The following is a 26,903-nucleotide window of genomic DNA, read 5'->3' on the forward strand; positions in this document are numbered from 1 at the left end:
TTAAGCCTATATTGTTGGAGGGCTATCAATGGCCATTCAGGCACTCACAGATAGTTTATAAAGAGGTTAGCTTCAAACTACAAAAACATGCTGCAAGATCTTTCTCTTCATGTTCATCTAAGATTTTTTAACATGTCCTCTTCATCTTTTTCAATCTCTTTAAAGGAGATATGGGAATTTACATTAAAGAATTTTCCTCTTCACTCTGTCCCAAAAGAGACAACAAAGCAGGCTGACGATTGATTTTGCCTCCCAAGGACATTAAAGCTAATGTGGAAACAGAAAAAAACGAAACGACAAACAGTAACCAATATCCAAATCGAAACCTACAGTACTTCAACAAAGAAAGGACTTTACAATATAATGTGAAGGTAAAAATAGGGACAACAATTCTGCTGGAATGTGCATGAAACACATGTAAACGAATACTATTCTTGTACATTATGTCATCATCCACAATTGTGCCATTAACTATTGTACAAGTATCAAACCAATTTTCCCTGCATGTGTGTGCATGCATGGCTTTGTTTTTTAGGACAACCACTTGCAAAGTAACAAAATACACTTCTTGCATCTGAAGAAGTGATTTTTTATCCATGAAAACTTATGCCCAAATAAACCTGTTAGTCTTTAAGGTGCCACGACTCCTCGTTGTTTTCTTAAAGTACACTTCCATTCAATGATGACAGGAGTAGAAATATTCCCCACATACCTTTGATGAACAGTTAACATCCTCTATACAAATTACATACTGATAAATAATTAAGCTGACTGAAGTCCAGCATAAGCCGTACCATGGGCTGGGCAACACTGTTACCTCCGCTTCAGTTTCCCCCATTTTCCCTTCTAGCTCCAAGGCATTTCAAAATAGTGTTCTGCCTTCTTGGGGCCTGGTTTACTAAACTATTGTGCAAAATAATATGAACAGTTCCCTTGGCCCTTCCAAGCACAAGTGGTTCCTTTCCAAGTCCCTTTAAACAGTTCTTTTCTGTTTCAGTATTGGGTTCAACAGATAAGGTTCCTTCCCTGCTCCTACTTTACTTGGCTCTTTTCTGAGCGCAACACAGTACCTCTAAGCCATTCCCTGGGCTCCATCCACAGCCCTTCTGATAGCAGTCTTTTGCCCTCTGGAACATAGTTCTCTGTGGCCCTCCTTTCTAGGAACTACAGTCCTCCTCCTTTTGGTACAAGATTCTCCACAGCTTTCCTTCCAAGGGCTGTCCCTGAATCTTGGCCTACCATCATCATGAATGTATTGCAAGAGAGTCTTTGTACTCCCTGGAGATCTCTCCCTTGAATGAGCTACAGGCTTTTAAAAAAAATCTTATAGCCATACCATGTGAATGTCAGTTGGCCCCTCCCATTGCACAGAAGGGCTTATTCCCATGTTGGTCATGCAATCATGCCAGAGAAAGCATAAGTCTCAGAATGCCTGATCTACAGGCTAAGGCCTGGTCTACACTGCATGGTTAGGTCGATGTAAGCTGCTTTGTATTGATCTAGCTGTGGAAGTGAAGAAGCTGGCAAACGTTCTCTGTACGCTGATTTAGTACCACTGCCTCCATGAATGGCATAGAATCACGGTGGATGTAATTAGGTCAATGCAGTGGCAGTATAGATACTGTGTTGCTTACGTCAATTGGCACTGGCTTTCAGGAGCCATCCCACAATGCCCTACACTGACAATACAATCAATTCAAGTGCTCTCAGTGAGGATGCGCACGGCCAACGTAATGAGCCAAGTGTGCACAGACACAAGCGATTTAATAACTGTAGTGGCTGTACGCTGGCATAAGTTAGGTCAACATAATTTTGTAGTGTAGACATGGCCTAGGTCATGGAACAGGACATAACTGTCATTAAAGGGGACACACTGTTCTGTTAAAAATCTTATTTCCCAATAGGAAAATATTTAAAAAAGAACACAACTTTTACTAAAGCCATGATTTGTGTCATTAAACTCTTCAATATGACTGTATCTGTTATTATCAGAAAGAAAAGTTGTGAGTAACTAAGTTGTAAGTTCCCTGTGGTTTTAAAATCAGAACAAAAAATGTTTGAAATCAATCATTATCATTAAAAAAACATTCACTCACCTTTACATTGTGCATACTCATGATGTTACCACAGTCATCCATGTACTGCTTAAGGTCCTTGTCCTGTCAAAAAAATCACCACCACTGTTTAATTTAAAACAGTTTTTTGACAGAAAACTGAGCTTTTGATTCAATGGAATTTTTCACAAAAAGTATCTCTGTGGTGTGGAAAATTTTGAGTTTTCATCAGATAAAAAAAAAATAAATAAAAAACCCAAAGACAGGAAACACCCCCCACCCCGCCCATAAAGAAAGTAAAAGTGTTCCACCAAACTCCCCCGTGTCCCAACATTTTCAGATCAGTTCTACTTATTATATACTACATTTTATTTTTTTCCCCAAAGGCTTTATGTTATGTTGAATTTTAATTATTACCCATTCTCTTTATTTGGAAGAAAACTAAGTTTTCATTAACTCTGTGCACTACACCTTTAGATGTTTCATCACAGTTACCATAGACATGGTTAGAATAATTTCAGCAAATGTATATATAATATGGAGTGAAAAAAAGCTAAAACAACACATGATTTATCAATCTGTATCATGCAGGAAAGTGACTTAGGTGTCTAAGTGTAGGTACTCAAGTTTGAAAATGTAGGCCATAATATTTAACATCCCTGTTTCAAAAGAAATGTAAAATAGTAATTTCTATACTATTATTGTTTTACAGCACCTGCAAGTATGCTAGGTGCCTCACAGTACCAATACATTCAACATAATACTGCAATTATTTTATTCTCTGTCCACTTACTTCTAAAACCATAATTTTGGTTTAAGTGAGCATTTTGGTCCAGAAGTATAATAACTGAGGCTATGACTTCACTACCTACCGTATCGGCGGGTAGCAATTGATTTCTCGGGGATCGATATATCGCGTCTCATCTAGACGCGATATATTGATCCCCGAACGAGCTGCTGTCGACTCTGGAACTCCACCAACGTGAACAGCGGTAGCAGAGTCGACAGGGGGAGCCGCGGAAGTCGATCCCGCGCCGTGAGGACGGTAGGTAACTCGAACTAAGATACTTCGACTTCAGCTACGCTATTCATGTAGCTGAAGTTGCGTATCTTAGATCGATTTCCCCCACTAGTGTAGACCAGCCCTGAGGTGGTAAAATTTGCAGATGATAACTACCTTGAGTAGTTTTGTAAGTCCGAGGCAGACAGCAAAGAGCTACAAAAGGGTCTCTCAGAACTGGGTGATTGGGCAACAAAATGGCAGATGAAATTCAATGTTGATAAATGCAAAGTAATGCACATTGGAAAACAAAATCCTAACTACACATATAAAATGATGGGGTCTAAATTAGCTGTTACCACTCAAAAAAGAGATCTTGGAGTCACTGTGGATAGTTCTCTGAAAACACCTACTCAACATGCAGCAGCAATCAAAAAAGTGAACAGAATGTTGGTCATCATTAAGAAAGTGATAGATAATAAGACAGAAAATATCATATTGCCTATATATAAATTCACAGTACGCCTACATCTTAAATACTGTGAGCAGATGTGATTGCCACATCTCAAAAAAGATAAATTGGAACTGGAGAAGGTTCAGAAAAGGGCAACAAAAATGATGAAGGTCATGGAACAACTGCCATATGAGGAGAGAGTAATAAGACTGGGACTTTTCAGCTTGGAAAAAAGACGACTAAGGGGAGATATGATAGAGGTATATAAAATCATGACTGGTGTGAAGAAAGTAAATGAGGAAGTGCTATTTATTCCTTCTCATAACACAAGAACTACGGGGTCACCAAATGAAATTAATAGGCAGCAGGTTTAAAACAAATAAAAGGAAGTATTTTTTTCACACAATTAACAGTCAACCTGTGAAACTCCTTGCTAGAGGATGTTGTGAAGGCGAAGACTATAACAGGGTTCAAAAAAGAACTAGATAAATTCATGGAGGATAGGTCCCTCAATGGCTATTAGCCAAGATGGGCAGGGATGGTGTCCCAAGCCTCTGTTTGCCGGAAGCTGGGAATGGGCGCTAGGGAATGGATGACTTGATGGCCGTTGTCACAAGACAGGATATGGGGCTAAATGGACCTTTGGTCTGACCCAGTATGGCGGTTCTTAAGTTCTTAATAATTACCTATAAGTCAGACCTACACCAAGCAATTTATGACAATTTGACAGTGAATGTTATGTCTAACAACATAACTAGCTTTTTGTGAAATATGCTATTTGCTTCCATGTTCCACTGGATTATATGTAGGAAAATAGTATGATGACAGAATAATATCAAGTCCTTTATTTATTTATTTTTTAAAATGCACCACAAAGTTAATTGTGTTTGTGTTTCTCTAGGTAGAAGATTAAATAAGACTTTCTAAACAGATCCATTAAATGTAAAGCTTTATTATTGTTTTAATGCTTACCAGGTACTCGAAGACGAGAGTCAAAGATTTGTCTGTGTGAACAATATCATGTAAAGTGACAATATTTGCATGCTTTAGGTCTTTTAATAATGACACTGCAAAAGAGAAAAAAAAATTAAAACTTAAGGACAGGACTTGATGGGAAAACTAAGGAGTAGATGTATTTCTAATTAATCCAAATTTATGAGTTATTTGTTTAATTTCTACGGTAATTTAAATAATATAGTTTTCAAAATTCAATATTTCCTAAAGCATTAAGTTAACCCATTCATTCACATAGGAAAATTTCATCTAGTGCACACTGTGAAGCAGACAAGACCAGGTACTACCACTGAACTGCAGTTCTAATTAATTCATACACTATATGGACAGACAGTATTTCAGGCACAAGTTAGTCATGTCATGGTATATACTCTAAACTCCAGAAAGTTGTTTGCTTGTTATAATTAACAGTAAATTATAATTATAATTTCTAACACTTAGAAAGCTTCATTTATTTGAGAACACAATTACAGTCCATGAAATAAATGCATTTGAAGTGTGTCTCAAAATTGCAACTCAATTAACTTGAATGCAGTACCTCATATGATAAATAGCGTTAGTTATTGTAATATCCAGTTTACATGAGAATAGCCTCAATTCTTTGGTCAAACTGTATAATTTCAGTTAATGATATATTTTAAATAAAAGGAAAAAATATTTTCTGTACCTTCTCTTATGGCTGTGCATGGTGCCCCCTCTTCATGTTCCAGTCGGATTTCTTTTAGAGCTACCAGGTTCTCTGTCAATTTACTTCTTCCCTTATATACTGTTGCATAAGTACCCTATGTGGTAAGGGGAAAGGAATACATTTAAAACTTTTCTTTTATAGAAAGCGCAATATACACACACAAAACCCCTACCCCAAACAAATAAGATCTATATGACAGGTCCTACCTACAATTAGTTTCATTTGGTAGCAGCAGCTTCTGGAAATGACTCCCCCCCTTTTTTTTTGACACAAGCATAATTCATCAATGACTTTCAGACACAGGCCCTGATTTTTAAAGAGTTTGAGCACTCTCAACCCTAGATGAAGTCAATGGAAGCTGCAAGTTTAGAACCTTCCGAAAGTCAGGCCCAAACCTTTTAAGAATACGTCAAGGAAACGGAAAAGATGCTATCAAAAAGAATAAAAATATGTTCACTATACATTTAATTTCACAGGAGAAGACAGGTAAAACAAACACAATTTTTCATTTTTGCTGACATAATGGACAGTATGGATTATTAAGCTCATCTTTTGGAATTTGCTTCATTAGTCCAATATAGGCTTAAAAAAAAGCCAGAAAATGTGTTACATAATTATACAAGGTATTGGAGAGAGAGTCCTTTTCAGCAGATAGTTACAATCAGTTTATATTAAATATCAAAAATAAGGGACAGTAACATCTTGGGTAAAGTTACATATCCTGGATTGTTCATTACACTATAGAGTAATTAATGTGAAATACAATAAATCCATATCTATGCAGACGATCATCCTATATATTTATTAACATTTTCACAAAGATATGTAACATTACATCAGGTTATAGAGCTATCCAACATAAAAAGGAGGTGAATTAAATGACAGGCATTTGGAGGGGGCTGAAACATTGCATCTCAAAAACAGAGGATTCATAATTGCAAAGTCAAGTAACATAGTATACAACATATGTGTGCTTTTGCATGTGTGTTTGTATAGCAGTCATTAGTATCTAACTGCTGAACAAGTAACACAGGCCTTCATAGCAACTGTTCATAGAGGATTTCCTAGTGGGAGTTTTGCTTTTCCCAAGCTCTATGAAACTCTGTTTGGTGGCGGTGTTTAGTTGTTGTTTCATTTTTGGTAACGGTATGCATATATACATATGTATATTTACAAGCTGAGTGATAGTGACATTACTTTGTGTGTTAACATATATGTTTAGTTTAATGAAAGAGCTCTATCAAATATGTAGATACAATGTAGTTCAGCTTTAAAACCAAGGGCACATATAAGTAAGTTCCAAGTAAAGAAAGCATATTATTGTCAAAATGATAATCACTACTGAAGAAAATTATACAAACCTCTCCAAGCTTTTCCAATTTGATGTAAGTTTCCATTTTCCCAAATCCAATTTCTGACTGTAATGCAAGCAAAAAGATGGTACATTTAGTATAAACATAAAAATTAATTAGGAGCAGTATTTCACTGTATATATCACTTATTCAACAAACTAATAAAATTTGTTTCAGAAAGTATCCTAAAGCAGTGAAGCAATCTTTATAAAATTGTTAGGTTTTAAGAATTATTTTAGTACATCATATTACAAGGACTTGTCTCCAAAGAACCAATCCTGAAGCTCAGCCTGCCTTCCTAACATCACCTCTAGTCAGCTACCAACTTAAATTTAAGAAGGTACAGACTGAACACCCTATCTTCCCTCCCAAACTCTCTTTATTCTCCCCATTTTGTCACTGCTGACACCATCAGTGGGCCCTGTAACATGGCGGTCATCTCAGACTGCTCTACCACTTCCCTTGCTCACCATATCCAAATTCTCATGCTTCTCCCTCAAAAACATTTTTAAGATCACGTCTTTTCCTGCTATTCCTATAGCTAAACCACTTGTTCAGGCCCCCATCACTTGGCCTGCTTATTGCCGCCGTGTCCTCTCTGATCTCCCTGACACTTATCTTGTCCCACTTCAGTCCGTACCAAACACTGTCAGTAAGATCCTCATATTTCATTCTGGTTGTGTCACCCCATATCTTTGAATCCCCCATCTTGTTCCCACTTCTTGTCTTTGCCTTCTAGGACCTGCATCATTCTACCTGGCCCTATTTATCAGCATTTGTCTCTTTGCATGTTGCCAGCCCTGACTCCTACTCTTTGTCAATGCAAAGTCTTGATGCACTGTTTGTCCACATCTCCAACAAATGCTCCCCACGAGTTGGACTGCAAGCCCACTAACTTCTCCTCTTTCAATTCCCTTCTCTACTCATCTACTTAATGCCTACGAGTAACTATAATGTGGTCACTATAGGGTAATTCCTATTTACAATAAGACCACTTTACACTGCTCTGGCCCAAAAAGGGCCAGAATGCAGATATTTAAAATGGGCCCATAGCCTCTGCAGTGTCAAAACTCAGCTCTTCCTGGGGTTTGCCTTCATTAACAAACTAATGATCAATAGGGTAGTAAAGTTCGATCCAAGCCTACTTCCTAGGTTTGGCTGCTTCTTCACTTTCTAATTCAGGGCAGCTCTATGTCTCAGATTCAAGATTCCTCTGACAGGGAAGGGCTACTCTGAAGTCTCCTTTTTCATTGTTTCCAGATGGAGGGACTTTCCCCACAGTTTTGGTATTTGCAGCAGGTGCTGTGAGGTGGAGCTAGCTTCACCCCTTATTTCCCAAACAGACCAGCATGTGCTTTTTGCCCACTCCATCACAAGGCTTCCATTATAAATCTTAAGTTCATTCCTCTCATGAGGCTGTACAGGAAATACAGTTTTGAAGGAAGTAAAAAGGAGGAGGAACTTCAGGTCACCACTTTCTGTACTGCAGGAGAAATGAAGCCCAACTGCTGGTGTCAGGGTCCATGGACAGTTTCTAGCATTTAAAAACAGTTTCAAGGGATAATTCACGAAATAACCTGAGTGTTTGGAGGCTACGGGACAGTAATTAACATAATGAGTTTGGGTACATTTTAGCAGATTTTACAATGTTTACTCTATCTTTTTCTCCAATTATTTAATTAAGAATAGAATCTAGAGTAGCCAATACAATACAAGTGCATTAATCAGAGGCGGGGATACCTAATCTTCCTCCTACTCATTTGTATTACAATGTTCATGATGCTACAATGTAGATCACTGTAAGCAGTGTCAGGGACCATGGAATGTTATTTACCTTGTCCCATTACTACATTCCCTGTAAAGCATATATGAACTAGTACGCTAAGGAGATAGTGTGGATGTTCTAACAGTTGTGGAAACATGTTAACATAATGTCATTAACTTACCCAATTTAATGTATGTTGCATTAAACTCTTTTTCGAAAGTACACCGCTACCTCGATATAACGCCGCCCGATCTAACACGAATTTGGATATAACGCGGTAAAGCAGTACTCCGGGGGGGTGGGACTGTGCACTCCGGTGGATCAAAGCAAGTCCAATATAACACGGTTTCACCTATAACGCGGTAAGATTTTTTGGCTCCCAAGGAGAGCGTTATATCGAGGTAGAGTTGTAGTTTGACTTTAGGCTACCTTGTATAAAGATCAAATGCTATACAGCATTCTATCAGAGTAAGACACATGTTCTCTAGCATTAATTAAAATCCACCACTTGGCTAGAGGAGAAGGTGGGTAATGTAGATATGTCAAGACAGATATTCAACAATATCCAAGGCTTATTTGCCTAGAAGGTTTGGCACCAGTTGTGGTATATTTTAGCGGAACAACACTAAAGAAAAAAAACTCCAGTGAAAGAATATTTAAACATAGGAAGCTTTCATTTTTCCTTCAAAGGGTGCCTAAGCTATTTATTAATTGTAAATCAGTTTTACAAATCAGGACTTATATATGCAGGTTTCAAACGTCTATTTATAACCTCTTATTTTAATAGTTGATGCACTGAAGGTATCCAAGCACATTATATAATTGCATTCACAGTACTGTATTTGTCAATACACGTTAGTATAGTAAATGAATTATTACACAAACCTATTAAAATTATGCAATAATGTCAGTGGTACAATTTGAAAGAGGCACAGTCAGGTCGAAAATTCAACCAATCCTCACTGTATATTTTTAAATTTCTACTAATCCTTGAACATATATCGGTTTTCAAAACAAAGGATGCAACATATGTAAATTGTAATTACTACTCTCCAGGCAACCTTTCAGTCACAACCCCAGATAACTGGGTTTAATTTCATTTCAAGAGAGCAGTGCAGACTGACAGAATGGAAGGACAAAGCAGCACATGCATGCCCACAAACCAAAATGCAGCTGGCAGGTTTCATTTTAGACTTAGCAGCACTGACAATATCTTTAAAGTATAGAGAAAAACCTCAACAACAACAACAACAACAACAAAAAAAGCAGACAAAAAAACCCCAACACCTCCACAATCCACCCCCACAACAACTTGTGACAGACGTACCATTTTAAATACACATTATATTCATTAGAGGGCACTGTTTTTCTTATTTTCATTCTAGAATGCAGATGGCATCCTAGATCAGACTGCTTTAGAGCTAACATATAATACATATGAATTTTAGAAGCAGAGAAAAAAAAAGACTAAATATTATAATCCAAGCCTTCAACATTTACTGCAGTACACTGTTACCTCAGAAAAGAGAAAGTTACTAGGGGACGGTACTGCTCATAGATGTAATAACAGTAACTCCAAAATAATCAAATAGTTAATGATCTACAAAGTATTAAAACAAAGGTATTACACAACTAATTAAATCAACTCAGCAGAGACATTTAGATATTTTCACATATCTAATTAATAAATAAAGCAGAATGTTCTTGCAAGAAAATTAATAAAATCAGCAAAAAGAATTTATAAAGCTATTCAATTTCTTTCTTTATTTTTTATGCTTAAAAATGCTCCTGATAATAGCCTGGTTTGGAATGGGATAGAAAGTCTTTCATATCTGGGTCAATAGTCAGAATTCAACCTAGATCAGTAATGACTGAAAAATTATTACTTTTCAGATGGCTACCTGATGGTCTATGTTAAATGAAGTAATAGTCCACTTCCTAAGAGACAGAACTATAACTCTTAAGTACAATTCAAATTGTAAGACCTATAATAATTATGCCAGTTATAAACACAGAGCTCTTCCCCCAAAAAGAATACATTTATTTAAAAGAAAAAGTTACCTAAATAGAATTTTGCATGCTATATTTGAATTGATTTGTTAACTAACCTTGAATCTATTTTTTTAAATAAAACAAAGACCTAAAACACCATGTCAACATAACAGTGGGAAAAGAAGAACATTTGTTATCACCATATTTACCGAACTCCAAAAGAACGTGTGTGTGTGTGTACGTGTACGTGTGTTTGTATAGCAGTCATTAGTATCTAATTGGTGAACAGGTAACACAGATCTTCATAGCAACTGTTCATAGAGGACTTCCTAGTGGAGTTCTGCTCTTCCCAAACTCTATGATTAAAAAATGTTTTCCCCTTAGGCTGCGCTAACTTAGGGATAAAATATGCACCACTGAAGTCAGTGGGAACTTTACTATTAACTTCAATGAATGCTGGCTCTGGCCCTTAGTAAGGAATGATGGTGAGAAAAGTCTGCAAAATGGAAATAAAGAAAACTGGAAGACAAAAATGTAGAGTTTCATCCTGTAAGTTACTGAGCTTTCCCATGAATGTTAATAGAGAGTAAAGGGTGCTCAGCATCTCTGGGCTGCACTCAGCATCTTGTAGTCTCAAATAGAGTTAAACAATATATAACATGAAAATACATGGTATGCAGAGATATGACTGGAACTTACACTTTTCAAGTAGAACAGGTTTGTTTGGGAAGCAGAGATCAGAGAAACTTACTAGTGATGCTCTACGAGAACGTCGACTCATTGGTTGATCAAATGGTGGACTGTTTATCTGCAGCTTTTCTAGATATCCATCAGGTATCCTGATGTCTGCAGGTAGTGATAAGCGCTTGTTCAGATCCTGGAGAAATAAGTGAATATTGTCAAAAGGACACAGGTCAATTTAGGGCTCAAAATTAGATTTTGTTACAACAAGTCTTTAAAAAGATGATCGACTGAAGTATTTCTACAATTAAAAAAAGAATCAAGGGAAACAGTTTACTAATTTAAAAAAATTACATTCTCTTGTCATACTTATAACTCAAACTCTTAGCAACTGGCTACAAAAAGAGATCCAGAGAATTCAGAAACTGATCTAGAAACTAATTTACTGTCATAGGAAAAGCTGAATGAAATGTAAAAAGTAAGCAAATAAAAATGGTAAAAAGTAATTGACATTTTAAAAATATTTTCAGTTTCAATAATGATGTAGAAAATAGGTAGACCCAAGACTAGTAAGGAAATCCCTTTTCATAAAAACAGTGAAATGAAAAGTGTCCCTTGTGTAGACTGAAGCTCTTCTGTTTTTATTCTGTTAAATATTCAAGTAACTTAGAAACTGGTTTTCAATCTCATCCATTCCGCTCCTACCTTGCCAGTGTAGCAACCAGAACCACTTCAGCAAAATGGCCACCTCCCTTATTTGAATCATATGACAATTACAATTTAAAGTGTCAAAAATACATTTCCCAGTTTACTGTGTTAAGCTCTCCTTACTTTGTTAACTTTTAGAACGCTATCATCAGCCAATGCTAGAATGGGTCAAAACGCCTTTATATCGAGCAAATTTTGAAACAGAAATTCATGATATTTCTGAGATATAGATTTTCACAGGTTGTTTTCAGTTTGGTTTTGAACTTAAATATATCAGAAAATGAGACATCAAATATTCTTTTCAGTTGCTCAGTTGCCACCACAGAGATGTATTTGAAGGAGACACTGAGATGCACAAAAGGGCAGATGAGTATCTCCTAAAATAAAGTCATTGTTGTCAAATAAATAGGGTTTACTCAGGGTAAACAACTCCATGTTCAGTAACAAGCTGCCTACACCTATATACCCCTATATACACCCTGCTAAAGGAGCCAGTGCTCTTGGCTGTGCAGAGTAAAAACTTTGAATGCTTTTAACTTGGGTACCTCAGAGATGCCCTTGCTCATCACGTGTTTCCACAGCAATGGAGATAAGATGAGACACTAAAGCTAACAGCCTCCAGGTTTAAACAAGAATGACACTGTTGGCAGCAGGATGTTTTCAGTGAAGAATTCTTGACTCGGGAATTTGCTCCTCCCCTTGGTTCAACAAAGGCAAGGTCTGTTGACTAGTAGGGTATGCTGCAAAGCCTACCTATATGCTCACATTGCCTAACAGCTGAAGTTTTGATGGACTAGTTGGCCTGGGAAGGATTTAATGTTTACACTGTATTTGTATTATGTGCCTAGAATAATGTTATCCTGAAATAAATATACAAGAAAGCTGCATGAAACTCGGCAGTTCATGGCATTTCCAATTGGATAGGCACACTACAATGAATGCCAGAGACGGACTCACATTTGGGCATGTGCTACCTATTGTGGCCAGTGGATTTGCACATTTTCAGTGAGATGCCGCTGAGACCTGAATTTCTGGCACTTGGCTCACATCCATGAGGCCTCTTTCTTTTTCACTCACTCCCCAAATCCCTTAATGAGATATAATGCTATGTGCTTTATCTAGACTTCTGTAATGAGTGAGGATTATGCCCAACACCCACATCATGACGTAGTTTGAAAACTCAAAATGAATGTGTTTGATATTTTGAACAGAAGTATGAAATTAGGCGCACAATTTGTAATAAATGAAGTGTTGCTGAGCATCTGAATGAGGGAGATGACTGAAATGTCAATCAGCATTTCAAGCTTCAGTTCTACAAAATATTAAGATTGTGGCTTCGCAGTTCTTGAATAATTTTCAGCTTTGATATTCAATAATTTTAATATCATTGGCAATTTAAACACTGCCTATTTTTTTTTGGGAGCATGAAAGAACTTTACAACAAAGAAATTAGTTAATTATAGTGGGAGCTGGTAGTGACCCCTACACCTAGGTAACCTAACACTTGACACAATAAGCGATTCTTGTGACTTCTTTTTAAGAAGGTCTAATGCTTCCATTGTTTGCAGAGGAACACTGAAAAATCAGCAAGGATGAAACCCTTGAGCTAGAGAAGTGCCTTTTCATTGTCCTATGAAATTCTGTTTTGGCTTACCTCAATTATAAACCATTTAAAAAAAATCACCATTTCCTTACTGCTGTTTGCATTCCACATGAAGCCTTTGGCAGCACGCCAAAATAATAACCAAACACCAACACTCTGAAGAGAAGGCTTCATCCTGCCACCAAAGCAGCAGCTGCTGCCGTAGCATTACACGGTGTACTGGGAATGTGTGGGAGCTGTTGGAGCACTAGGGATGGGGAGCACAGGGGAGAGGACTAGATCAGTGGCTCTCAACCTTTCCAGACTACTGTACCCCTTTCAGGAAAGTGGTTTGTCTTGTGTACCCCCAAGTTTCATCTCACTCAAAAACTACTTGTTTACAAAATCAGACTTAAAAATACAAAACTCTATTACTGAGAAATGGCCAACTTTCTCATTTTTACCACATAATTATGAAATAAATCATTTTGAACATAAATATTGTACTTACATTTCAGTGTGTAGTATATAGAACACTATAAACAAGTCATTGTCTGTATGAAATTCTGGTTTGTACTGACTTCATTAGTGCTTTTTATGTTGCTTGTTGTAAAACTAGGCAACTATCTAGATGAGTTGATGTACTTCCTGGAAGACTTCTGTGTACCCCCAGGGGAACGTACCCCTAGCTGAGAACCACTGGACTAGAGCAAGAGATCCAGGATCCAGCATACGACCCAAGCATTTCATCCTCCCTTCCCTGCCTTCTCCAGGAGCATAACATAGGGCAAATACTCCCGAGCTTCAAGGATAGAGGGGAGAAGAGAGTTCAGCTGGGTCCTCCCCAACCACCTCCTAGACCCAGCACATAGAATTAATAGTCCACCATTTCCCGCTCTGGGATAACAGTGTACTCCTGCTGCCAGTTAACATAGTCCTGTAGCTTAAGTGGTACATGTCCATCCTGTGGGTGCAGAGTTCAATCCATGCTGATCATGCATGATACTACAATTAAAATACCGCTCTTTTTTTTTTTTTTTTTTTTTTTTTTTTTTTTTTTTTTTTTTTTTTTTTACAGATTTTTGTATATAATTAAATTTAGAAAAAATAAGGTTTACATGATGTGTAGATCAACTCATGTAATGAACTACTCTGGTGAATTATTAAATTAAATATTATGACTAGGTTTTAAAAAGGAGCTAGATAATTTTATTACTGATCTACATTTGTATTGGTTTAAACGGAAATCTTGATAATGATAATAAAATCTCCTGCTAGTTTCTGGTGATAAGGGTCAATAAAGTTTTTCTGTTTTTCTATATAGCACTGTACAGATGGGTTGGTGTATCACTTGAGGTGAAGGGTGAAGCATTCAACTTCACGTAATGCCTTCCTGACACTGGATTCTAAACAAGCCAAGATTTACCAATGATCTTACCTACAGAAGCAGAATATTTTCATGCATTTAATTTTCCAATGCTTTTAAAATGTTGTCTTCCACAAGCATTATATTTGGTGAATTTAGATTTTTCAGAAAGTCAAGTAATCATTCAGTAGATAGTATCTCATGCTGGTTAACAGAGGCAAATTATCAGATTATGTTGAATTATCTACAGACTTTATGAAAGTAAGGCTGAGTATTACTATAGCAAGTGTTCTTTTATGATTGGTTCCCTATTAGAGTGACCAGACAGCAAATATGAAAAAAATCAGGGAAAGCAGGGGATGGGGGGTGTAATAGGTGCCCATATAAGAAAAAGCCCCAAATATTGGGACTGTCCCTACAAAATAGGGACATCTGGTCACCCTATTCCCTATTAAGTGATACTGTTGGACAGCAAATATCTTAAGAAATGGTGGACCAGGGCATTTCAAGTGGTGGGCCACAACTCAGCGGTTGGTGTTGGGAAGGCATTCTCAGCTAGTTACATTCTACCAGCTGAGAGGGGAAGAAAAGCAGAAATATTGCTTCAGTCCTTAAATCTAAGCAGGAGTTTATGCAGGGAAGGGAGGCAGCTCTCTCATGCCCGCTATTGCTGCTCTACTGTCACTTGACACAGAGAAGTTCTCGCCCTCCCTTTATCCCTCCTTCCCTTCCTACAGAGCACTCTTCTTCGGCGCACAGAAACTGGTGCTTCACAGTTAGTTATGCAGCCTTGAAGCAGCATTGACAAACCAACAGAGCTAAGATTTGTGTGGGAAAGACGGAACAGACATATAGCCAACTTCCAGTATCTCTCTTAACACCTCCCAATCCACAGAAATTGTCTCATTAGCATTCACATGTAGAGGTAGGTGAATAACTAATGTTTTAAGTTTACTGGCAGTTCCAACCCCCTCCCCCACCATTCAGTTCTGTTCAAACCAAATCGGAAATTTTTCAGAACTTTTGGTAAATCAGTGAAGTGTGCACATTTCATTTGACCCAAAAATATTTTGTTTCCAGATATTTTTTAAAAGGGCTTGATTCACAGAACAAGGAGATGGCGATGGTGCACCAAAAAAATTACAAATTCTGTGCCACCCTCCCCCCCACCACACACAATATTTTAAAATTCTGCATATTTTATTTGTCAATAAATAAATGTTGAGGCTCCGGCATAGCAGTGGGGAGCACAGGCCACTGGCTGCACAGAGGTGAGAGATCACCCTACAGCCCCACCCCAGGACACGGACTCAGCAGTAAAGCTGCACCTGATCTCGACACAGCGCAAGGGCAAGGCCTGCCCCAGAAAGTGAGAGGGACAGTCACGCACAACTGATCTGGGTGTGGGCAAGCAGGCTTAGCCTAGCAGGATCCAAGTGTGGAGGGGCTTAGTGTGTGGGGATCCAGGCATAGGGTGAGAGGGTTCTGTGTGGGGCAACGTGGGTGTGGGTGGCTCATTGGGGGTCCAGGTGTGTGTGGGGGTATGGATGTGCAGGGGCTTGCTGGGGGGTGCAGGGGGAATGGGACTCTGTAAGGCGGTCAAGGTGAAGGTGGTTGGGGGCTCAGTGGGGAGGATCCAGGTGCTGGAGGAGTGGGGCTTGGGGGGTTGGGGGTCTGAGTGCAGCTCGTTGGGGCTCTGGGGTGGGTGTGGCAGGCTCGTCAGGGTAGTCCAGGTGCAGGGGTGGGTGGGATTTGTCTGGGTGGGGGTTGGAGTACAGCAGGCTCAGTGGGGGTGTGTGGGGTCTGAATGAGGGTCCGGAGGTGAGGGGGTGAGGTCTGGGTTCAGAGGGCTCTGGATGCAGGGAGTGAGGTCAGTGGGGTGGGGATTTGGGTGTAGGGATCTTGGTGGGGGGGAGGGTTCTGGGTGCAGGAGGGAAGCTTGTCTGGGTATGGGGGTTCAGATGCATTGAGTTGGATGAATAGGGCAGCAGCTCTCCATACAGTGCCACCTCCTCTTGTGGCTGAGGAGCGAGCAGGGAAGGAAGCGGGGTGGGGCTGAGGATGCGGAGCTTCCTGCAGCTGGGGGAAGTTTCTGGGGATGTGTCTGACCCAGCCCCAGCCCCTCCTTGCAGGGTAAGAGGAAGCTAGCAGCTGAGCCTGGTGCTGGGTAGGAGCCACCAGTCAGGGCATCCGCCCGCCAAGTGATTTCTCTCTCCACTAGCTGCTCCAGGCACTTGAAGCGATGCACCCACGTTGCTGGGAGGGATATGTGACCAGTCTTATGGCGTCACCTTGCTTCCCCTTCAGAAAGTCATTTTTCTGCCAGGAAGCAAAACAAATCTGCAGGGGACATGAATTCTGTGTCCACACAGTGGTGCAGAATGCCCCCTAGGAGTACTTAACTTTTAGCCTAGTGGTTTAGGGCATTCATCCAGGATGGGAAAGACCAGGATTCAATTCCCCCAGCCCCCCCAACACACCTGACAGAGAAGGGAGCCGAACATGGTCTCCATGTTACCAGGAGAAGGCCCTAACCACCTGCCCACAGAGTCACTCTTTCTCTGGCTCAATGACTATTAAGTATATCATACAAAGTGGAACTGCTTCAACTGCTAAAAGTTATAAGGGAGACAGGAGAAACTTTCCCCAGAGACCCTTCCCATATCCTGGGCAACTGTCCAGCCACTGGGCTAAAGTCACAAGGGGGATGCCACCACCATCTCATTTTATGAATGCCACCAAAGTCTGCTTGTGATCTAGACTGAAAGAAGGGTTTTTTGTTTGTTTGTTTTTTGTACTGAAACTATTCAATGAATTTGTGTCAAATTTATGAATAGTTACAGGCCCACTGAAATTGCATTTTTCAGCAAATTAACTATTTGTGAAAAAAACTTCACACCACTCACATCACAAGCCCCAGCACACACTAACAATGGATAGTTTTTACTAGGGCACAAATCTTACAGTATTTTGCAGATGGAAAGGATTGTGGGATGATTATTTGACTAAATTTTGGGTCAGAGGACCTAAAAAGGTTAACAACTACTTCCGGAGGCTATTGTAAAGAACTGGAAACAAAATATTTCAGTACAATAGTTACAAGAACACACCTGCAAAGAACTTTTAAAAAACTGCTCCTAACCTCTCTCACCTTTTTTTAAACCAGGAGCTACGAGACTCTTAGTCTCAATTAACTTTACTGAACTGTGAACTTTAAACTGGTGTACAGTGTGCTGAAAATACATAATACAGGTAGTATGGGTTTGTAAGTAAGTACTCATGTGAAAAGAACAGGAGTATTTGTGGCACCTTAGAGACTAACAAATTTATTTCAGCATAAGCTTTCGTGGACTACAGCTCATTTCTTCGAATGCATAGAATGGAACACACAGACAGGAGATATTTATACATACAGAGAACATGAAAAGGTGGAAGTATGCATACCAAGTGGAAGAGTCTAATCAATTGAGGTGAACTATCCTCAGCAGGAGGAAAAAAAAAAAAACCTTTGAAGTGATAATTGTGATGACCCATAGAAGGTGTGAGGAGAACTTAACATAGATAACGACTGACTCAGATAGAAAAATACCAATACAAACAAAACACCCACCTCCTTTATACACATAAGTCCCTAAACAGCAAATTTTTCGAAAAGAAAACGCAAAAGTGACTGAAAATATACTTTTTTTTTTAAATTTTGAACTGTGGCTTTTTATCTATACATGGATTTTGTGTAATGAAATATGTATCCAATATGTAAGTAAACAATTCTAAGGTGAGGGAGAATGAAAATACTTTTATTTTTTTCTGCTTTAAAATCATGATTATCTGTTAAGAATACATTATTTTGATATTTATATGTGAAATCGTCCGATAGTAAATAAAAGGAAATTCCTACTTAATATGTTAAACTTCCAAAAGCAAAATATATTTTATATTATGTAAATATATTTTGCTTTTGGAAGTGTGTAATACACACACACACACACACACACTTCCAAAAGCAAAATATATTTACATAATATATATATATATATAGAGAGAGAGAGAGAGAGAGAGAGAGAGCGCGCTTTGGGAAGTTTAACATATTGAGGAGGAATTTGCTTTTATTTACTATATATCTTTTGTGATGACAGAATTGCTGTAGCAGGTTTTAAATAATATATGGAAAGATCAATAGCTATCTAGTGGATGCTAAATAATCATTGCCTTAATATTTGCTCTACCTTTTAAATTTTAACTGCCCCCTTCTTTTATTAATGACAGGGGGACTGATGATTTTCCCTATGTTCTTTATAATTCTGAGTACCTTAATTATGTTCCTTAAACTTATCTCCATTACACAATGTTAAAACAGTTTTAGTAATCTCCCATCATACAAGTTCCACTCTCTCTGTAACCTATTTGACACCTTCTCTCTTCAGCTTTTGAACTTTTGCTATAATTTCAAAAGTAAGACAACCAGAATTTGACATCCTATCCCAGGATGGTTAAATGAATTTATTTATGTATTTATTTATTTTTAAAACAAGATTAATCTGATCTTAGAGTATTTTAAAAGATGGTAATAGATGACTCCATCTACACAGCGAGCACAGAAATATTCTCAATTAATTCCTATCTCCCAGACACCCGGTATTCAAAATTTTAGACTTCAGAGACAAGATGTAGATTATGAATGCTATATATAAAATGAAAACTCTTCACTTTAGGCAGTTAATTTAATGGCATTTTCCTTGCACATCACCTTTAACTAACTTCAACTTGTATGCCAGATATTGTTGCTTGAAGATGATAGTTTTTCAATTATGATTCTTTCATAACTATCCCTGGGGATATTTTATCACTGAACAAGTCATACTGGCCAGTAAGCCTGGTTTTGAAACAGGTCGGCTGTTAAGAATAGATCCGCTATATTTGTCAATGGATTTTTGATATAAAGAAATACTGAATTATGTTCTCATTGAGGTGTTTCAGCAATTCTTCTCAATTTCCAGCCCTGTATACCTTAACAGCTCAAGTTAAAAAGTTAAATTACTTTTTGACCTTTTTGTAAATTCAGTTTAATTCTATTTTCTTACAGAACTCAAACAAATCTAGGTAGTCCAGTCTGGTGTCAAGATGAGGCCCCACTGATGGTATTATTACAGATAAGTAGCGCTTAGTCTCATTTTGTTTGAAATGACCAGGCTGAGGAACCTTTTAAGATTATGGTGCTATCCTTACAAATAATAAATTTAGAAGCAATCGCTGATCATGGACAAAAAGAGAAGAAAATGTATTCACTACAGATTGACTGTACTTTTAAAGAAAAATCTGAGTGATTCTCAAAAGTTGTGCCACTTAAGTTTGCTGGATGATAAAATACGGGCGAACAAGAGCATGTATTTATGCATCCATGAGCAACAGAGTGTTCTGCTTTATGCATCCTTCTTTGAATTTATCTCCAGAACACGCTACATGCCAGTTGTTTCACTAAAGGTAACAAGATGAAGGAGAGCTCCCCCCCCCTTTCCCTCTGCTTATCTTGCATTTCCTCTCCTCATGCATTGTGTGTATTCTCAATCATGCTTTAACATTAGAATAGAATCTTAATAATTAAGTGTAGACTGTGACAGACTGACAATATCCTGCAATACCAAAAATGAACTTTACTGAATTAAGTTAAACTATATTGAATGAAGTTTAGCATCTTTGGAGTTTATTGTATTAAATATGCAGTTGTGTATGTTTCAGAGTAGCAGCCGTGTTAGTCTGTATCTGCAAAAAGAACAGGAGTTCTTGTGGCACCTTAGAGACGAACAAATTTATTTGAGCATAAGCTTTCGCTACAGCCCACTTCTTCGGATGTGTTACTATGGAATTGTAGATATGTACCTTCTCTAGGAAACTGACTAAAGCAATCGCTGGAAGCTATTAGGAACTTCAAAGGCCTTTTTGGAACAATACCTGTGAAGTGGATTTCCCAGAAGTACTCGAGGAATGCAAGTGACCTACCTTCCCTTGTCAATCTACACCCTGGGAAGAACACCCATTGTCTACTAATTACCTGCTCCTGGAAAATCCAGATCAAACCCGTGAACTCTATAAAGGGTGGACTAAACATGTCGTGGAGGTGCTAGTTCTGAGCTGAAGCTGTGATGAACTTGTAACCACAGGGAATCTCCCTGGGGCTAGGGTTTGAAGGACTGCTCCTGTCAGAATCCATGTTAGGGTAAGGGGTTAACTCTATTAAGTTTATTAGGATGGGTAGTTTCTTTTGTTGTTTTTAATATGTTTTCCCTGATGCTTTTTACCTTAAAAATAAAGTAGGCTTGCAAAGGAAGTGCTGTGCGGTACCTTATAACTGTAGCATTTATGTTTGTTAACCATCTCTAAACAGACAATAAGCAGGTTCTGCTAGGGCAGGCTGTCTCTGCTGGAGACAACACAGTATAAGCAGGGAACTGTGCAGCCCAGAAATAACTCCAGTCAGAAGGGAAAGAGATGTGCACCTCCACCCAGGAGAGTTAACAGCTGAGGAGCTGCATGCCTGAGAGTGTGTTCCCTATTAGGGGAAATTCAGGTGCGGTTACAGATCTGAACTGTGACAGACCACTTTTAATATTTGGTAGGGCACCAAAATCACATTTATCCCAGCTGTACCTAGTCTGGAATAAAAACTCCTGAATACCTGAGTTCCACACCAAGCTATTTCTCAGATCTGCCTTTCAATAATGTTAAACTCACAAGTTGCTGTTGATTTATACATCTGCCCAGGTTATTCCAGAATACCTTGCTTTGGGGTGTATGAAGCTGAAAAACTTGTTTTTGATCCTACTTGGCAAATCTGCAGTGATGATTTAAGTGCAGCATTCCAGTTAGGCAATATAAAAACTACAGCTCCTGTAGTTTCAAACAAGTTAGAAAAAAGAAAGAAAAAACTCGGCTTCTCTGGCTTTCCCATCTTGTGTTCTCTTCAGTTACTCCAAACTGCTACTCTGAATATCAACTTCCTCATATTAGAGAGAGACAAAGGATGAGGTAATAATCTTTTATTGGACCAGCTTCTGCTGTTCAGAGAGAGAAGCTTTTGAGCTTACTCGGAGCTCTTTAAAGAAGCTCTGTGTAAGCTTGAACACTTGTCTCTCTAACCTACAGAAACTGGTCAAATAAAAGATATTGCCTCTCTCCTTTTCTAATATCCTCGGACAAACACAGCTACAACAACACTGCATACAACTTCCTCATAGGCCATTCAATCAGGACACTCCCTTCTCAAAGAGTCTCGTCACCAGTGGCACTCTCTTGGCTTCCTTCTCAAACTCAAACTTTTACTTCTCACATTCAGCTCTATACAACTCGACTCCTTTCCTCACTGCTTCTCTCATCTCCATTCCCCCGTCCCTGCTCAGCACAAATTTCCCTGCTATCCTCATAATTGGATTTGTGAGCCTTCTATGTTGCACTTTATGCTGGGAAATCTCTCCTTTTCACCTAATGGATCAGGCTTCCTGCCCACCATTGAAATTCTGCTACAAATGTACACACTTCCACAAAGTCTAACGACTTTAATCTACCAAAGATGCAGTGCTAAACTGTTTTTAAGCATGGGGTTCGCAGTTAGAAGAGTTGGGTTATATTTCTGACTTATGCCATTTCACCATGTAGCCTTAAGCAAGACTTGTCTTGGGCTTCAGTTATCCCATCTGTATAAAAAGAAATACTAAAGCTTACAGAGCAACCTGGACTGCTTTAAAATCTATAGATTAGAATATGCTGTAAGTGTAAAATATTTATTTTTTAAAAGATGCACTGGTATATTAAAGTATCTTCTGATCACCCTGTGTACTTTGTTTTAGAATGGGGACAGTGTTTTTCTCTGTTTTATACAAGGCAGAAGACATTATTGATGATCAGAAATATTATATACTATTAACAAAATGACAAAGGAAACCACAGAGCCACATGGAAGGATTTGTTGCAGAATTTCAGATTCCAACTCCCACTATGTCACATGCTGCATCTCAAGTAGGAAGAGGAAGAAACGAAATGCCAGACTACTTTCATTTTTGTCTTCCACCAGTGTGCCAGTTTGCAAATTTTTGCTTGCTGTTAGACTGGCAGTAGAAGGCAACAATGAATAATCTTCTCTGAGACACACTGGGCTGCAAATGCTGTCAATGTCTCAATTACTAGAATGACACAGTATTACTTCAGAACTGTTCCTTTCATTTGTGCCTCCCACAGGCATGCTTACAACTGGAGTTTTAAAGTAACAATGCTCAAGATTCTTCCTGTCACTGAGGTAACAGGAGGTGAAAATAAAAGCAGCACAGCAGGACCAAGTTATAGGGAAGAAGTTAATGGAAGAAAATGCCTAAATATCCAAAACCATCTGGTCTCAGACATCAAACAAAGAGAATTATGTTGCCTTTGATTGGTAATTTCTTTAGAGTCTCAGTTCTTACTGTTTGAGGTTCTAGGTTGCATACAGTAAACAGACAGATAAGGCACTTATTTTCCAGACCATTGTAGTGCATGTTGGCACAGACCAAGCAAATAGATGAAATGCCATGCTCACATTTCAGGATGAACTTTGGGATTTGATCAATGAGGTTTTTTACCGTCACCACCAAGAAAAAGAATTGTACTTTCAAGTCCATAGATGTCAGTATGATTGCCCAAGTAATCAACAATAGGTCAAACGAAAATGATTTGTTCTCTTGTGGGCGTAAGTATCAGCCTGAATCAGCCATCTCACTAGTTTTAGCTAGTATCAGCAAGACAACATGTCAGCTGCAGCCACAAGCTGCTCAGTAATGCTTTTGTTCACTGAAGAACACCTAATGAGATTAAACAAACCACATAATAATTTGTCTACTCTACACAATTCAACTTCATAACAAGCTGACCCTAAAAGTCTGTTATTTCTATTATATACATTTATACACACCCAGCACAATTTACAAATAAAAACAGACATAATATACTATGTGCTATTTAATGTTATGCAGACTGGAAGCAAAACAACAAATGAAAAGTATTTGTTTGTACAAATGAGAGATGAAACACTAATGTAGAAGCCTATATCATACTTATGCACACATATACCGTATTTCTATTCTTTGCTATGATCCTGTACAGTACTGAGTTGTTTTTGAAGGCTGCCTTATCAAATTTCACTGCATTTTTGTAACATGATAGAGTTGGCACACTTACAGCCAAATGGATTATCTAAAGAAACCTGACATATAATAAATATGCTACAGGCAAAAGTTAGCAGAAAAGACTACCACAGAGCACAGATTTACAGATTTTTTTTATTGTTTAGTTATAGTGCTCTAGAGTTAGTCATTTCTGCAGTCCTGAAATGAGAAACCAAAATCTACACATACCAAAAAAACCATTCATTCCAGACAATGTGCAATCTTCAGAATTTTTTTGGTGTGGTTTTGTTTTGTTTTGTTTTTTTATAAAAGAAATCCTTGTTAAACAGGCATTTTAGTTGATTGGTTTAATATCTTGGGAGGGTTGTCTATGTAAATTGTTATCTTATTGGCATATGTTTATACTTTGGTAATGCCCAATCTTTTCATTGTGACCAATTGCAAGATTTTATTTTTTTTTAAATCTATCCATGCATCCATTTAGTCTCTATTACACTACAGTTCCTAGCACAATTAGCCTCTGGCTTCTATGCACTATTGTAATACAAATAATAATAATTTCAAAGCACAACAAATATTTGTCACTGAGATAGAGGAAGACAATAAAAATATGACGTCTATACTCATTAAGAGTGATCTGACACTGGCTAACATCTAGATAATACTTCACCACCAGAATGATGAATAAATCCGCAAGAGAGTAGTATTTTCTAATTTTTGAAAAAGCCAAATAAATAAAAGTATCTAATGAGTAACTATACAATGCTTATCTAACCATAGGCTTCAGGAAATGGTGAAACATGAATCACACTACCTTGGCTCACTACAATATCCTCCCAGGTCAGGCACACGCCCAACTAAAGGTAGTGACTAACACTTCCATCATATAGGAAATGAATGTTTCTCCTACACAGAATGATTTACAACGGTGTTAGATCTCATATATGACTTCACTTTGCTGATAGCACTAGCTAAATTAAATGCAACTACTGAATGTTCTGTTAAATGAAATAAAACACATGAAAGTTATATTCTGAAGCCCTCTTCTTTTTTAACACAGTAATTACTAAAAAATTCAAACATGTGGTCGTGGTTATTTTCTTAGATTGTTATGTAATTTCTGAAGTAAATCTCACTAGAAAATTTTAAAAAATATCTACAAATGATCATCACCACCATGCAAAGCAATTCAGGTCCATATGGATGATTCTCCAACCAGCCTAACAAACTATGACTCCAATTCAAGAAAGTAGTAACTTTAAGCACGTGCTGAGGTGCCCTTCCTGAATAAGGATGTTTTGTGAATTAGATCCTAAAGACTCAGAGATGTTGAATGTTTTAATGAAATTATGACTTTGGATTTTCACTTAAATGCTTGGTGAACCGATTTTTCAGACCTTTTGTCACCCAGACTCAGAGTTCACACCATTCCTTAGAAAATTAAATTGTTTAAGAACAACCCACTGAACATAAAAACTGTCGCTCCCCTGCAAATATATAAACCAATATATACTGGGTTGGGTTTTTTTGTTGGCTTCATGATGTGAGGATCTTAGGCCTGGTCTACACTACGAGTTTAGTTCAAATTTAGCAGCGTTAAATTGAATTAACCCTGCACCATCCACACAACTAAGCCATTTACTTTGACATAAAGGGCTCTTAAAATTGATTTCTGTACTCCTCCCTGATGAGGGGAGTAGTGCTAAAATTGACATTGTCATTTCAAATTAGGGTTAGTGTGGCCGCAATTCGATGGTATTGGCCTCCGGGAGCTATCCCACAGTGCACCATTGTGACCGCTCTGGACAGCAATAACTCGGATGCACTGGTCAGGTAGACAGGGAAAGCCCCGCGAACTTTTGAATTTCATTTCCTGTTTGCCCAGTGTGGAGAGCACAGGTGACCACACAGAGCTCATCAGCACAGGTAACCATGCAGTTCGAGAATCGGAAAAGAGCACCAGCATGGACTGTATGGGAGGTACTGGATCTGATCGCTATATGGGGAGAGGATTCCGTGCTAGCAGAACTACACTCCAAAATGCCAAAACATTTGAAAAAATCTCCAAGGGCATGATGGAGAGAAGCCACAATAGGGATTCACTACAGTGCCACGTGAAAGTTAAGCTCAGACAAGCCTACCAGAAAACCAAAGAAGCAAAAGGAAGATCCGAGGCAGAGCCGCAGACATGCCACTTCTACACTGAGCTGCATGCAATTCTATGGGGGTCTGCCATCACTACTCCATCCCTGACCGTGGATTCCGAGGTGGGGTGGTAATCTTAGCCATGTCTGAGGATTCTGCGGACAGGGAAGATGATAAGGATGAGGATGACGACAAGCTTGTGGAGAGCACACAGCACTCCATTCTCCCCAACAGCCAGGATCTTTTTCTCAGCCTGACTGCAGTACCCTCCCAACCCTCCCAAGGCATTATCCCAGACCATGAAGCCATGGAAGGGACCTCTGGTGTGTGCACCTTTGTAAATATAAAACATGGTTTAAAAGTAAGTTTTTTTAAATTAATAATTTGCCCTGAGGACTTGGGATGCATTCGTGGCCAGTACAGCTACTGGAAAAGTCTGTTAACGTGTCTGGGGATGGAGCGGAAATCCTCCAGAGACATCTCTGTGAAGCTCTCCTGGAGGTACTCCAAAAGCCTTTGCAGAAGGTTTCTGAGCAGTGCAACTTTATTCAGTCCTCCATGGTAGGACACTTGACCACGCCATGCTAGTAGCAAGTAATCTGGTATAATTGCATGACAAAGCCTGGAAGCGTATGGTCCCAGTGTTTACTGGCATTCAAGCAACATCCGTTCTTTATCTCGCTGTGTTATCCTCAGGAGAGTGATATCATTCATGGTAACCTGGTTGAAATATGGGAATTTAATTAAGGGGACAGAAGTGGCCATTCCTTCTGGCTGTTTGCCTGTGGCTGAAATGAAATCCTTCCCTGCAGTTAGCCAAGCGGGGGTGGGAGGGAAGGGGGAATTGGCGCTGAGCTTTTTGCATTTGGCTAGCAGGGATCTTCCCTGATACCAGCCACGTGGGGGGGCAGGGGATAAAGCGATCATCCCAGAGAATTGGATGGAGGGGGTTA

The 26,903-nt window shown here is 38.6% G+C and overlaps 1 protein-coding gene across 3 annotated transcripts in view; it reads right to left on the minus strand.

Annotated features, from left to right (window-relative positions):
• CDK17 (cyclin dependent kinase 17) overlaps positions 1 to 26,903 on the minus strand; it is a 179,033-nt gene that overhangs the window by 12,764 nt on the left and 139,366 nt on the right. For all 3 annotated transcript variants that reach the window (XM_050935544.1, XM_050935541.1, XM_050935542.1), the window contains 5 exons: positions 11,071 to 11,196; positions 6,572 to 6,628; positions 5,190 to 5,304; positions 4,481 to 4,575; positions 2,097 to 2,159 (listed from right to left, as the gene is read on the minus strand). In XM_050935544.1, coding sequence (XP_050791501.1) covers positions 2,097 to 2,159; positions 4,481 to 4,575; positions 5,190 to 5,304; positions 6,572 to 6,628; positions 11,071 to 11,196 — 456 coding nt within the window. The remainder of the gene's footprint in view (positions 1 to 2,096; positions 2,160 to 4,480; positions 4,576 to 5,189; positions 5,305 to 6,571; positions 6,629 to 11,070; positions 11,197 to 26,903) is intronic.

This window comes from Gopherus flavomarginatus, chromosome 1 (genome assembly GCF_025201925.1).
Source record: "Gopherus flavomarginatus isolate rGopFla2 chromosome 1, rGopFla2.mat.asm, whole genome shotgun sequence".
NCBI lineage: Eukaryota > Metazoa > Chordata > Testudines > Testudinidae > Gopherus > Gopherus flavomarginatus.